The sequence below is a fragment of the Pelobates fuscus genome, chromosome 2, assembly GCF_036172605.1.
Source record: "Pelobates fuscus isolate aPelFus1 chromosome 2, aPelFus1.pri, whole genome shotgun sequence".
In the NCBI taxonomy this organism is placed as follows: domain Eukaryota; kingdom Metazoa; phylum Chordata; class Amphibia; order Anura; family Pelobatidae; genus Pelobates; species Pelobates fuscus.
The window spans coordinates 141,529,592-141,543,668 of NC_086318.1; the positions used below are offsets into that span (position 1 = coordinate 141,529,592).

Consider the following 14,077-nt stretch of genomic DNA (forward strand, 5'->3'; position numbering starts at 1 on the left):
ATTTTTAAAAACGAAAGAGATATGTACACTTTTGTGTTGTGGGCTAGTAAAACCCCGGCACTGTGCATTAGGCAACCTGGAACAGAGTTAATTCAATTCTGTGCCAAAACGTTATCAGCGTCTACCCTTGCAGGCAGCATTGTGGGTGTGCATGCAAGGGAAAGCTTGAGTGACTCATCTGCTCCTTCTTTCATCTCTCCCTGCAGTACCTGATCCCATGCATGTATTTATTATATCCCCGTCCTCCCACACTTGCTCATCCCATGCTCCCTCCCTTCCTTCCATCCCAGGAGAATTCATAGTGAATTCAAGGTAAATTTCAAATTTAAGACCAAAATAGCCAAACTGGAAAAAGTCTTCAAGTCAGCAATGCTTCCAGTTTGGCTTTGACCTTACATTTGAAATTCACTTTGAAATCACATTGAATTCCCGGCAATTTCCAGCAATTCTCAGTAAATAACAATGATGTATAATTTTCTAGTGGTTATATTCCAAATAAATAATTAAATAGAAATATAAAAGTTTACAATAAAATGAAAAAAAAAATCCAAGTTTCATGATATGATTTTACAATTTTAAAACAGCTTACACAAACTACGGCCTTGTTTTAATACAGTGAGAATTTTGGATACTCTTTTCAAATGATCACAATCTGTTAGAAGAACTTGTCTAATGATCTAAAGAATTCTCCATTAAGTCTATGTTTAGTTTTTTTTAGATTGATCACTTATCCAACATTATTGAATTTATGTCTATAACCCTACAATCTTGAAATTGTAAATTACTTTGTGTAGCAGCCCCAATTAACACTTGTTCATGTATATCTATTTTTTCTTTCTGAAATTATATATATGGTTTAAAAAAATCATTATACAGTCCTGTGAAATATGTTGCCTCTTTATAAATAACAAAAATAACACATTTACCTCCATTTTCTGCGCCATCAAAACTGACAGAAAGCCCAAAATCAGTTTCCAAATATATTCTTGATGGTTTTTGGTATATCTTTATGCCATCATGGGGCTGAGAGGGTGGAACCGTCTTTACACCATTTACCTACACAAAGAATGGAATAATAGAAAGTAGCATGTATACAATCATTACAATAATTCCAAAATTGTCACATCAAAATTGTCACATCACAATCATAAAACACCAAAAAATTACAAAACATTATTTAAGTGTGTATTCATCACAAGTACATAATTCTAAACTTGAGAAGACGTACTCTGAAATTCCTTCCTTCCTTCCCTCCCAGGTATTAACAAATAAGATCAATAGATAGATTACTGAAACTCTAATAATTTAATTAATTTAAATATGTATTCAATTGAATACAGAACATTCAATCATAAATACCTTATTCCACAGAGCATTGAAAATCTATAGATTTATATCGGTAATAACCAATTACTTCACACTAATGCATCCAATGCACCAAATGCAAAAAAAAAAAAAAAAAAAAACAACACTGAACTAGTTGATTTGGAAGTCATCATGCTACTGTAAGAAAGGCACATACGTAAACTTTAATTTAAAAAGGTCCCTCAAAGAATTGCTCAGATAGAGAAGTTGCTAAACTAACATTGTGCTCTCTTTTCATACAGCCAGGGAGCTCAGATGTTCTAAGAAAATGAACATACACAGTGTGAAAAAACAAAGCAGAATTAAACTAAAGATATGTGATACAAGGCCACTTTAAGTAAAAAATGTCAACTGCTTTTTTGCATAGCTTTTATCTTGTTATATAGATTTTATATAAAATATAAAAGGACTTGTAATGCTACAAATATTTTTTTATAATGTGTCTGAAACAATGCAGTTATAGTAAATATTGAAAAATATAGTGAAAACTGAAAAGGCAAAGATACGCACATGCACACTCACACACTCGTACATCTACAAATATTAAGTGTTATGAAAAGCCTTACCACTAGTTTCTTGTTTTCTGTGAACAGTATGACCTGATTGTAAACTTCAATGCGGAGCTCCTTTAATAAAGTGAATGGACTAAATTTGGTCATAGGCACATTTTTGCCTTCGATCTTAAATGGTTCCATGTAGTCGGGCATTGTAGAGGAAGTTTGTACCAGCATGTAAGTTTCCTTGCCTTGGAAATGATGAGTCAGGCCATCAAATGTCCGGTAATGGGGATCCCCAGAAATAGTACACTTGGCAAAACCTAGAAAGATATAATAAAAAACAGAAAGATATAATTCAAACAATCTGTAATAGTGCTTACACATTATTATAATACTTAGTAAATAATATATTGTAAAATGGTAGGGTCACAGTATTGTATTGAAGCAGCTAGAAAAACTGTGTACCTTTAAGGCGTGATGGATTTTCTTGGCACCCAAGATGGTTGAAAACGACATTCTCTATGTTGCATGTTAAGCCCCTTATGCTCTATGATCATCACAGAAAATGTTCTTTGCAAATATCTGGGGTGTCACACTAGCAATCATTGATATCTTGCTTTGGCAATAATGCACTTAAAAATTGCAAATTTGCAATAAATGGAAAACAACATTAATTCTGTGCAGAAAAGGAATTTGTCATCAGCATTCTGGGGACAGATGATCAATAGCAGCACATTGCCCCTTTCAATGTTGCACATATTCTCCCCACAATCCATCTTTTGGGGCATCCCTCCATATGCATTAAGGTATAATCAGGCTGCAAGGAAAATTGGCTCGGCATGCAACGGATTTTTAAAAATGTATGTTTACTGTTTGTTGTTTTTTATTGGGTGTACCATCCCAGTAAGACTTACCCCATTGAAAACAGCATTTTATTGTTTTGTTTTTTTAAATAAAGTGAACTGAACTGAAAAAGTTACCATTTAATTTGCTGACAAACTGAGCTTTTTAATGCCAGAACTTACCAGATGGTTTACAATTATATTTGCCTTGGCTGTTAAGAGCACAAATGCCATGTGGGCAACTGAATGACTTGCATATGATCTTGTTGCCCTTGGTACACTGGCATTTTTCTGCACAGTGTGGTTTAATCCAGCTTTCGTCAACCTTAAAAGGTAGATAATAATATTGATTAATATACTGCCTTAATTCAATAAATTTCTGTTAAAGAAAAAAATAGTAAATATATAACGCAAACACAATTTCTGCCTTACTCTTCAAATACTAGGCCAATAGACATACCAATGTACCTCTTGCTATTTTAATACTTACAAGAATGGTGTAAGGCTGCCGCCCACACCCTCCTTTCTGTCCCTCCCATGCTAGTGGCTCTGGGACAATTGCCCCATTGTCCACCTTGCCAGCCCCCATGACTAGGACCAACAGGTATCGTTCATCGTTTAAAAAAAAAATATTTCCTACTTTGCTCAACACTTGATTGAAAAATCACTGCAACTCACTAGTAAGACTAGTTGACTAGGGAATATAGTCAGTCATTGTCATACTGCATGGGTACATGGTAGGTACCTTTTCTCATCAAATCCTCTCATCCATCAGACAGAACCCATTAAGTGAATATAAGGGTAAAGAGCAGTCCAGCTCTGGTGGTATGTCCCTGAACAGTGTTATTAAAGTGTCATTGCAAATGACAAATGACAAAAATGCAAAATGAGGACAATACATAACATAGCATACCATTTGCATTGGAGATTTTCCTGACTGATAATGTCTTGCACTTTATAAGTCTAAATACAAAATTGGCTGTAAATGATAAATAACTTGCTTATTATTTTCAAATTGATTCTACACAGCCCATGCAAATGAAATGAATGATAGTCATGTCGCAATTACAAAAAAGAATGATACAACTTACACTGTAGTATTTGTCGTTGGTATCTCTGCATCCACATGACTTCAGTGGGACACATTTGTCATCACTAAGAACATAGCCATCATTGCAAACACAGCCTTCCACACATTTGTTTGGTTTATCACACACAGCAGATGCATAGATGTCATTGCAAGTAGGTGGGCAAAGAGAAACACACTCCGTATAATGACTGTGAGTTGGACATGCCAGTGCTGCAATACAGAGATATTTTAAATTATAACATAAAACCTACAAATCAATTTGTGTTTACCTATTAAAGATACATGGAAAGCTATTTAGCTATTTGAAAGCTATTTCAAGGTGTTTGAAAAACTGATGGATAAGTTCTTTCATATGAAAGTTTTCAAAAAGTGATTAAAAAAGTTACAGTTTTCATCACTGTAATTCCGCCAACATGGAAATATTAATTTAAGAAGATTGACAAACTTGGATCATAAGAAAAAAGAGAAGTGAAACAGAACACTTTTCTGTTTGAAAAACTGTCGGAAACATTCATAAAGCAATTGTGTCATTGAAAAAAGGCATATGTAATGGTAACTAATGAAAAAAAAAACAGATCAATTAACTAGATTGTGCAAACTATGAGAAAGAAATTTGAAGAAAAAGTGTCAGCAATACTTTAATAAATCTCCCCTTTGGACCTTTGTACCTCTCTCCCTGTTATCCTCTTCCTGTTGTTCTTACTTATTCCAACTATTTCCTGTCTCCTCAATTCCCCCCCCATGCCATCTAAGACTAGCATTAAAGGGATACTCCACCAAACAAATACAAATCACCAATTAAAACATGCATGCATTTTATTATGCATTTTTTCATTGGGGTATATCCAACAATGTTAAAGCTGCAGTTTTCCTGGCTGCTGCCTTTGTAAGCCCTCACCTTCTTCCCCAACCCAGACTTTCTGCGGCTGTCCAATCACATATTTCTCAATGCAGCTCAGTAAGAGTCTTTGCAAGGCAGTTGCTCTGGGTAATTGTCTGCCTCTTGAGTTTAGCTCCACTGAGCTAAACAACCAGAAAGTAACAGGTACGGTTGTCTATGTGAAAGTCAGGGTGTGTAAAAAAAGGTTCATTTATAAAAATGCCAATTTCTAGTAAAATCGGCACTTTTTGTAAAAGGAAAAAAGAGGACACACTCTTCACACATAAAACATTTCAACAAGCTAAAATGCTTTAGGGTTCCAGAGTGTCCCTTTAACCTCAATTTGCCATCCCAAACAATGCAACATTTGCCTTTTGTTGTTATTCTTTGATGAACCGTATTCACTCCCTTGGGTGTCGTTGCCTTCCCCTACCCAATGACCCCAATGAACTTCATCTTCTGTGTTTAACATTAGTGTTTTACTTATGTATAATGCAAAATCTGAACTTTTCCAAATTTTGAAAGCCAAATATTTTTTTTTCAAGTCACAATTATTTTAATGATGATTTCATTAAATAAGAATTTGCTATTCAATGGTCCAAGTGGCTCAGAACATAATGTTTGGGATGAATATGAGATATAGTATTTCCATATGATTCTGACTGTTTGTGAAACTTACGACAAAGGGAGGAACTTCTCCATTTAATGTTAACACCTTCAGATCTGCAGGCATCAACGTAAGCTTGGAATATGGCACAGAGTGTAGAAACCATGCCATTATATCTGCACATGTCATAGATGCAGCTCTGGACAAACAGGTTTGGGTCAACAATTCCATGACATGCTTTAAAAGTATCCGAGAGCAGCACTTTACACTGAGTTTCTATTGCTGGTTTCTGGGCAGCTACACATTGAGGATTTAAATCATTTCTATCATCATCCACACAACTGCAAGAAAAGAATAATATTTTTTAGTACGTTTTTATATTTACAATATATATATATTTATGCATTTCTGGATCAGAAAATAGGCATTATTACAAACAAACACATAGTTATTCACTAAAATGAGAATTGTCAGTAATTTAAGGTGAAATTTTAAATGCAAGGTCAATTTCAAAATGTAGACCAACATAGCCAAATTAGGAAAATTCTCCAAGTCAATTCTAATTTTAGTTTTGCTATTTTGGCTTTAAATTTGAAATTCCCTCTGAATTCCAGATAATTCTCACTTTAGGTGTCTTTTTTATTATTTGAAATTGTAAAACCCTAAATAATTTTTAATTAAATGTTAAAAACAAAATTTACTTTGCATCACTGTCTTTGATTGATTTCCAGCTGTTTCCAAACTGAGTTACATTGTTTGCTTGAAGACCGTTTTGCATAAGTAATTCATCAGTGTCTTCGACATTGAAATTACCGCACATGCCACACACCTGCAATGAGCAAATAGTCATATCAGCTGCCACATTTAGAAGAATAATATGCTAGTGATTACAAACAAGAGAAAAAAAACCTTTGCAAAGTGTCATACTTAAACAAAATCTGGAAATTCCTTAAATATTTCAAATGTAAGATGTTTCCATGTTCATAGCTTGTGCCATGTTAAGTATAAGAGACCATAGGGATTGATACACTAGACTTTACCTTATTATAGTAAGAATCTGGGAGGATGATTTCAAGGTGATGATCCCCATCAAACTTGGCTATCATTCCAAAGTCAGTTTCGACAACAACATAAAGACCCACAGTTTGAATGGAAATTCCTTTGACATGTCCAACCCAAGGTGAATTGATTTGTTCATTATCCACCTGTAATCAAAAATAAAAACAGATTAACACTACATTTTAAATTTTCAGATAATATCAAGGTTTAGATTAAAATTATTCCAGAGTAACTATCCCCCTAAAAAAAGAAAACAAAAAACTAACATACCGGTAAATAAATAAGAACTGTTCAGGTCAGCTGTAATCAACATTGCAATGTCGTAACATTTAGAAACGTGTTACATTTTATTTGATGATCCAGAGTTTGTAGAACTGAACTGACCATCATACTCTGTTCACCAATAAGATCTATTTTTTAAATGGAGAGACTTACGAGTATCCGCTTTCCTTTCTGCAGTGTTATACGTATGTCATAAACATCAATGTAAACTTCTTTCAGATATGTTGCAGCTCGTTGTCCGCGGTCTTCAGTTTTCCCACTGACTGTCACAGGGACAACATTTCTGTTGTCACAGAGTGTAACTAAGATATATGTACAAGTGCCCATGAAAGTATGCATTACTTTGTCAAAAGTGAAGAAATGCGGGTCCCCTGATATATGGCAAGCCCCTTTTCCTGTAAAAACATAACACACAAGTTACATGCAGTAGAGTGTAGAATGACTGAGACAAATATTCGATGAGATATTAAATTTAACCCATTCCCAACATTAGAGCAGTTTATACGTCCTAAGAAAGAAGGGCTTTAATGACTTAATGGTGGCATAGCACGGCCTAACGAGATGGCCCATTATCTGGCTGGATACTTACCCTGTGCTCCAATTGTGATTGGGGAACCTGCATGACAACCAAGGCGGTCCCCCTGCAGTCAATCCAGAAGATCCAAGTCATGTGATTGCAGTGACACTGCAAACACACAACTCAGATCGGCGGGATTTTATATATATAAAATCCTTATTTATAAAAATAAACTATCCAGCCTAAATTTAAAAATGAGAGATAAGGAAATATTGGCATTATATACAACCAAGAGTTAAGAGCACAACACTCTTGAAGTTATAGCAAAACTGACTTGTTTCTATGTTGGTTCTCCCATCGATGAAAGTTACATAAACTTAATCTTTTGTTCACTTTATATTTTAATTTTTTTTTAAATGTCCAAAAAATGAAATTTGGAAAATAAAACTGATAAAACAGAAACAATTATGCTTCCATTGTGGATCTAATAATTAGTGTGTACTTACCAGAGGAATGGCATCCTATAACGCCATTATCATTTATACATGTCTGTAGGATACCACACTCCCATGGTGCACAAGTGATGGTATTACTTTTGCTGCAGGTACAGCGTTCTGTGCAGTTTTCATGTGTGTACCAACTTTCACCAAGCTGCAAATTAAGTAAAAAACCTGCTTTGAAGAATGTACATTTGCTATTTTTAAATAACTAAATAGCAAACCTTTAGAAAAAGTAATATAAAATTATGGCATTGTAAGTTAGATTTACTGGTTTATTTAAGTATGCAACGTTTCTCTTTAAAAAATATTGATATACCAATAAGGATCTAAAGGTGATATTATGTTGCAAAAGAACAGATTTGATTAGAAAGACACACATTGATTGCATTTATCCTACATGCCTTTTTTTTTTTCTTACCAATTGTGGTATAATATTACGAACAAATAATTTTTTTCTTGCTTTATTGTGTTCTATATATTGGAGTTACAATGAAGTTTTAAATTCTTTATCTGAATGATTGGTATGAAAGCATTCAGAGAATTTCTATATTAATAATTATTTTGAAAATCGTTTGTTTCTAGAATCAGAGGTATAATAGCTCTAGCATCCACCAAGACCTCTGCTTAGAACTAGTTTGGAATCCAATATGTGAGATGGAAATACATTTTTTGAATCTTATAACTGGATTCCCATACCTCATAAAAGTTGTTTTGTGTATCCATACACCCACAGTCAGCCTCTGAAACACATCTATCTCCGCTGAGAACAAAGCCTGCATCACAGAAGCAGCCCTCTACTGACATGGACTTGCACAGTGTCGGCGATGAAGAATTATGACAAGTCGTAGGACATTCTGAGCCACAGTTCTTGTAGTGACTACTTCCAGGACATGATATTGCTGTATATGATGATATATAAAGTATTAACACATTATCAAATAAACAAATCAGTCAATCTATCTATCCATTTCACTGCCATACTGTTTAAGATTGCCAGTATCCACCTGTCTATCCATCTATCCATCTATCTATCTCTTGTAAAAAGTATTGATAGTTTTGATCTGTAAATACCAAAAAGGATTAAACTGCGTTATGTGTGAAAATATATATAAAATCTTATTATTTGATATTACAATGTGTGTCTAAGTTTACGTTTAAAATAATAGCTTCTATAGATTAAACTAGAATATTTCTATTTTATTTTTTAAGTAGGGAAATGAGGCTGAAAACAAGTATATAAATTAATGTTCGTTTGGTAAATATAGTGCAAAAAGCATCATTGCCATGGTTTCTACTGGCATGGGAATGACATATATACACATATAGTAGACGTGCATTCATTTAGTTCCAAATCGAATTCCACATTTTGGAAGCGACCAACTTCCTACACAACAAAACAAATGGAAAACAAAAGAATTCAGAACGAATTGACACAAAACTTTTCGGATTCATTCATTATCCTAAGTATACCAAATTAGGGACGTATCTACTAAGCAACTGACATAGCAAAATTAAGAAAAGGGCTATTTTTCTTTATTTTCCTGTTTCAGCTGTTTAGTAGATAGCTCCCTAACCTGGCATCACCTGGCAATAATAAATTGTAATTAAGAAAACCAAAAAAACTATTTTCTTAGGTTACATGAAGCAGCTGTGGGACAAAGATCTAAAATATGTAAAAGTAGAGACTAACGTGAAAACCAATTTAATTTCTTTATTTTTTTTTGTTCCATTTTCATCTAGAATATCTCATAATAATAATAACTCCTAATGTGCTTGCAAGGATTCTCTGTTTCTCTTTTCCATGTTACCCCTTCAATATCTCAATAATTAACAGACTACGATTACAACCATGTAACATACTAGAGTTGCTATTGCTATAGCATTAGCAATTCTCTTCCCTTCTTGTACTAGATTACCGGTAATAGATTTTATGATCCCATGTCAGTGTGAAAGTTGAATTAACCTTACTTACAGAATTATTAATAGAGAGGTTGTACTTACGACAGAATGTTTCTGACCGCCATTCAATGCAGACTCCAGCTTCTGAGCACTTTTGGGCATACGCCTGCACAGCGTAGCAAAGAGAGGTCGATTCACCGCCAGTAAAACACATGTCCTGTTTGCAGCTTTCAAAGAAGTTACCTACATCTACCAAACTATGACACTCTTTGAAGATTCCTAAAAGAAAAAAAAAAAAAACAATAAACAAAGTTTCAATATATTATCAAATTAAAATTAAAATGGAAACAGTCATAAAGTAGTGTGGGCATCTTCAATACAGAACCATTTGAAAGTGATCTTATCAGAAGTGTTATTAAGAATGGCAAATAAAAAGCCTTAGCCAAATCCATCCGTTTCCATTGAATTATTGGATTTGTTTAATGAAATATTATCAAGAGTCCGGATCGAAGACCTCTTGATTGCACTTTATACATAATTCCACATCTGTGAAAAGCCCTTTTTAACGTTTGTAGGCTGATAGGAGATAAACTAAGTATTCAATATATGATCATTACCTGTTGGATCAGTTAAAATTCCACAATATGTAATTTTGGAATATTCTTCTTCAAGTGAAGGTTCGCAACTGCCAGTGTCCTGACTACCACATCTGAAAAAAAATGTAATGTCGTAAATATTTTAAATTTAAATGTATGTTTATGTTCTGATAATACAAGTGGCAACCATACTAGCATTTCGACTGATGCACTAGCATGCTTACATTTGTGTGGAAATACCCAGCCTAAAAATATCATTGCAATCCCATATTGAAAAGATGTATAGCTTTCCTTTAATCTTTTAAGGGTTATAACAAACACATCATTATGGAAGCATTTTGAACCATGTATTTGTATAATGCTTACGAAGCAGTGTCTTCTGAAACGATCCAGCTGTCTCCTAATTCTTTGGAATTTATTGCCAAACTACCATCAGGCTTAATAAAGTCATCAGTTGGTAAGCCGTTATAGTTTCCTGAAAGAAATAAAGTGATACAAATGAGATAGTAACATCGGGGTAGATAATTTGGAATGCTTTAAAAGGAGTCCGTAATATTTCAGAAATATGCCAATTAAAGAACATACCACATAATCCACAGACTTGTCCCTTGTAGTCTGAGGGCAAATAGACATCGACATAGTGATTGCCATCAAACTTAACCCGTAATCCAAAATCTGTCTCTACAAGCAGATAGTTCCCACTGATGTAGACTCTATATCTGCTGTCACTGGTTATTGGCACGTTTCTTCTTATTCCATTAATCTGTAATAAGTGTGAAAATGATATCCTTTTATTTATTTCTTTTTATTTCACTGTAAATGACTAATTATTCAAAACATCTGAGGTGTACATAGAAACCACATTGCCCTGGTGAAAGAATGGTCCCCACCATGCAATTGTTGAAAGTCCCTATCTCATGTGTGTCAGTGTGTGACTATGATTCCCCTGGCCCCCCATAGCTCCCTGACCACTCTGACAGGTAGAACTCCAAGATTTAAGTGCAGTCACACTTGTTCTATCATTGCAAAAAATGCTATTTTACTACAATTTATCTGCAGCATTTATCTACTGCTAGAGAACTTGTTATTTGTCACTAATTTCTATATTTATTCATAATGATTTTAGAACAAGCACTTAAAGAAAGAGATTGATTGCTCACACTACAGTTATGGTATGGTCTCAATATAATGTTACTAGTTATAATGTGAAAAGGATGTACTTACATTTAATTTCTTATTCTTCAGCAAGTCAATTGTATTATTATAAATTTCTACGTGCACAGACTGGACATACGACACTTTAGTGTTGGACTTTCTGTGTTCATTGGTTGTGTAGACGTGGAAATATGGCAAGTCTGTATGTGATCCATTGCAGAGTTTAGACAAAGTGTAGCTGCAGTTCCCCATGTAATGATGAACGTTATTATCAAATGTATTGTAGTGAGGGTCTCCAGACGCACTGCAGATGCCATGCTCTGAAAAAAAGAAATATCATGCAGTGATTGCACAAACAATCTTTTCACAAAATATGTATATCAAAATAATTAAGAAGAAACAATGACAGAATGTGGCAAAAATGATAGAACTTATAATATGAATATAGTGTACTTTATAAAATGGCAAAGGAGAAAAACTGGAGTGAATGTAAAAATTTACCTGGAACTAGTAGCAATTAAAGTTGTATACACACATTCAGATGTATTATTACTATACTAGGCATTCCAGTTTAACTTGAATTCATGTTTCATATTTTAATTTCCATGTGTATAATCAAAATGACTGTCAGATCAGAAATCTTTACCATCATTTTGACAAAGCAACCCTGATTATTAATAAGATGCCCTTTTATGGTTACCAAATCCCCTACATTTTCATGAAGTGCCCCTAAATTAGCAATGTGTATTTTATTGAAACGTGTTTCACTAACACAGCAGCATGGCGTTTTTCAAATTGTTTATATCCTATATTTTTTTTCCTGATTATATAACTATAAGGATTGCTATTTTAAAATAATGTATCTGATGAATTAAAAGATAAAATGGATTATTTTTCTAACATCAACTTTGCGTTATTTTTTTTAAAACAGCATAATATGTTGTATTTGTTTTGATGGAGAACAGGAGAACTACCTGTAACTCCATTCTCAGAATAGATCTCTATGACCTTGTTTTGATTAAAGGGACACTGTAACACTTTAACAACTTCATCTTATTGAAGTTGTTATAGTGCCAGCAATACTGCCCCCATGTCCTACCTGCCAAAACTCAATATTAAACTAATTAGAAGGCTAGTAAGCGTAGATTCAAGCCATGTCTCCAAGCCCTCTGGCTATGAGAGCTGTGAATCTCACTTCCACCTCCCGTATTGTAATATATTGTGACGTCAGCCATAGAGAATCCGTGAATACAATGATTCTCTATGGAAAGTCTGCTAGTGTGCTGAATTTGGACTTGAATTTCTTTTGCATCTAACTCATTTTAATGGCACGTATGAGTCATGACAGAGTGCCCCATAAAAAATGATTGTGCATATTTTAAATCTGTACAGCACTTTGTTATATGTTGGAGGTGTCTTTTTTCACTTTGCTTATATCAAGACGCAGAATGACAAGGGAGAAATGGTATTTCATGAAGGAAAAAAAATTAAAAAAAACTCTCTCTTTAATGAATGATAAAAATGGCAGTTTTCTTTTTAGTCAACAATAAAAATGTTCGATATCTTCGCTTGAATAATTCTGATATTTTTCTTTTGCTTATGCCATGCTATTGGTATGCATTTTATTAACAAAAATAGTTTTACAAAAGCATATTGGATGTTTATGAACAAATATATGAAACTTGTCACCACTGCCAGTTAATTGGAAATAAATTACAATAACCTTCAAATTAATATATTGCAGCATTTCCCTTGCCAATTATACTGCTAAAATCTTTCATTCACTTCATTTACCTAGTTTGGGTGGTGTTGTAGTTGCTCTGGTTGCTGCTGAAAAAGATAGATATAAAGGTTACAATGTCAGATTCTTGATGATGCAACAGTGGTTTGGACTTGTTTTAATTTATATTTTGATAAAATCTCGATCCATTCCCCATGACCACCTCTACTTTTAGAAGTGATGATGGTGGCAGTCTCTATGTGCCGCATTTAAGCTTGAAACTCTGCATATCCAGAGATATTTGCATATGTGCACTGGGGCTAGTTACACTCCTGGCATACATGACGAAGGCAACACAGAATATCAATTCAGTGCACGAAATCAGCACTCATAGTGCCTAAAGTATAAGCATTCATATGCCCTCCTTCTTTCTGTTAAGTCCCCTTCACCTCTCTATACCCTTAATTTTTTATTATTATTCCCTTCCTGTGTTCTTTTCCACTTCCTACTTCCCTCCCTTCCCTTACCGTCTTAGAGCATTTGCATGCACTTTGAACCTGTTAAATGGTCCAATCAAATGCATCTCTGTGAGGAGCATTTGAAAGGACCTCAAAATAGCTGCAGTGATGTCGGGAGTGGAGAGTGGCGTCGGGAGCTTTGACCAACGCCGGGCTTCAGGTAAGTTATACGCTACCTTTGTTAGTTATTTTAGGAGAAGGGGGAATGTTAAGGGAGAAGGGGGACTTAAATAATAATTAATAATAAGATAAATGGAATTTAACATAAATAAGTGCAATATGGTAACATGTTATAGTAATATCAATATTCCACACAGTGTCTAAAATGGTATTAAAAAGCAAAACAAATATGTTTTTTCTCAAATACAGTAAGAGTGACAAAAATAAATATATAAAAGTGTTACGATATTTTGCTTATAGGTATTTTTAAGGATAGCTTAATGGAAATGGCAGTACATTGTTTGCATTTGAGCATAATGCCTGCACACAGTAAATACATTTAAATCTTTTAACATTTAAAAAAAATTTTTTTAAATGCTATAGCAATCTT

General features: G+C 34.0%; 1 protein-coding gene across 1 annotated transcript in view; it reads right to left on the reverse strand.

Moving 5' to 3' along the window:
• Positions 1–14,077, reverse strand: part of LOC134586215 (uncharacterized) — an 87,076-nt gene that overhangs the window by 12,101 nt on the left and 60,898 nt on the right. The window contains exons 51-66 of the mRNA XM_063441711.1: positions 13,084–13,119; positions 11,359–11,609; positions 10,720–10,897; positions 10,501–10,609; positions 10,156–10,247; positions 9,641–9,817; positions 8,336–8,538; positions 7,646–7,790; positions 6,776–7,017; positions 6,322–6,486; positions 5,983–6,110; positions 5,354–5,622; positions 3,796–4,004; positions 2,888–3,029; positions 1,932–2,182; positions 927–1,056 (exon numbers count right to left, since the gene is read on the reverse strand). Of these exons, the coding sequence (XP_063297781.1) occupies positions 927–1,056; positions 1,932–2,182; positions 2,888–3,029; positions 3,796–4,004; positions 5,354–5,622; positions 5,983–6,110; positions 6,322–6,486; positions 6,776–7,017; positions 7,646–7,790; positions 8,336–8,538; positions 9,641–9,817; positions 10,156–10,247; positions 10,501–10,609; positions 10,720–10,897; positions 11,359–11,609; positions 13,084–13,119 (2,727 nt within the window). The remainder of the gene's footprint in view (positions 1–926; positions 1,057–1,931; positions 2,183–2,887; positions 3,030–3,795; positions 4,005–5,353; positions 5,623–5,982; positions 6,111–6,321; positions 6,487–6,775; positions 7,018–7,645; positions 7,791–8,335; positions 8,539–9,640; positions 9,818–10,155; positions 10,248–10,500; positions 10,610–10,719; positions 10,898–11,358; positions 11,610–13,083; positions 13,120–14,077) is intronic.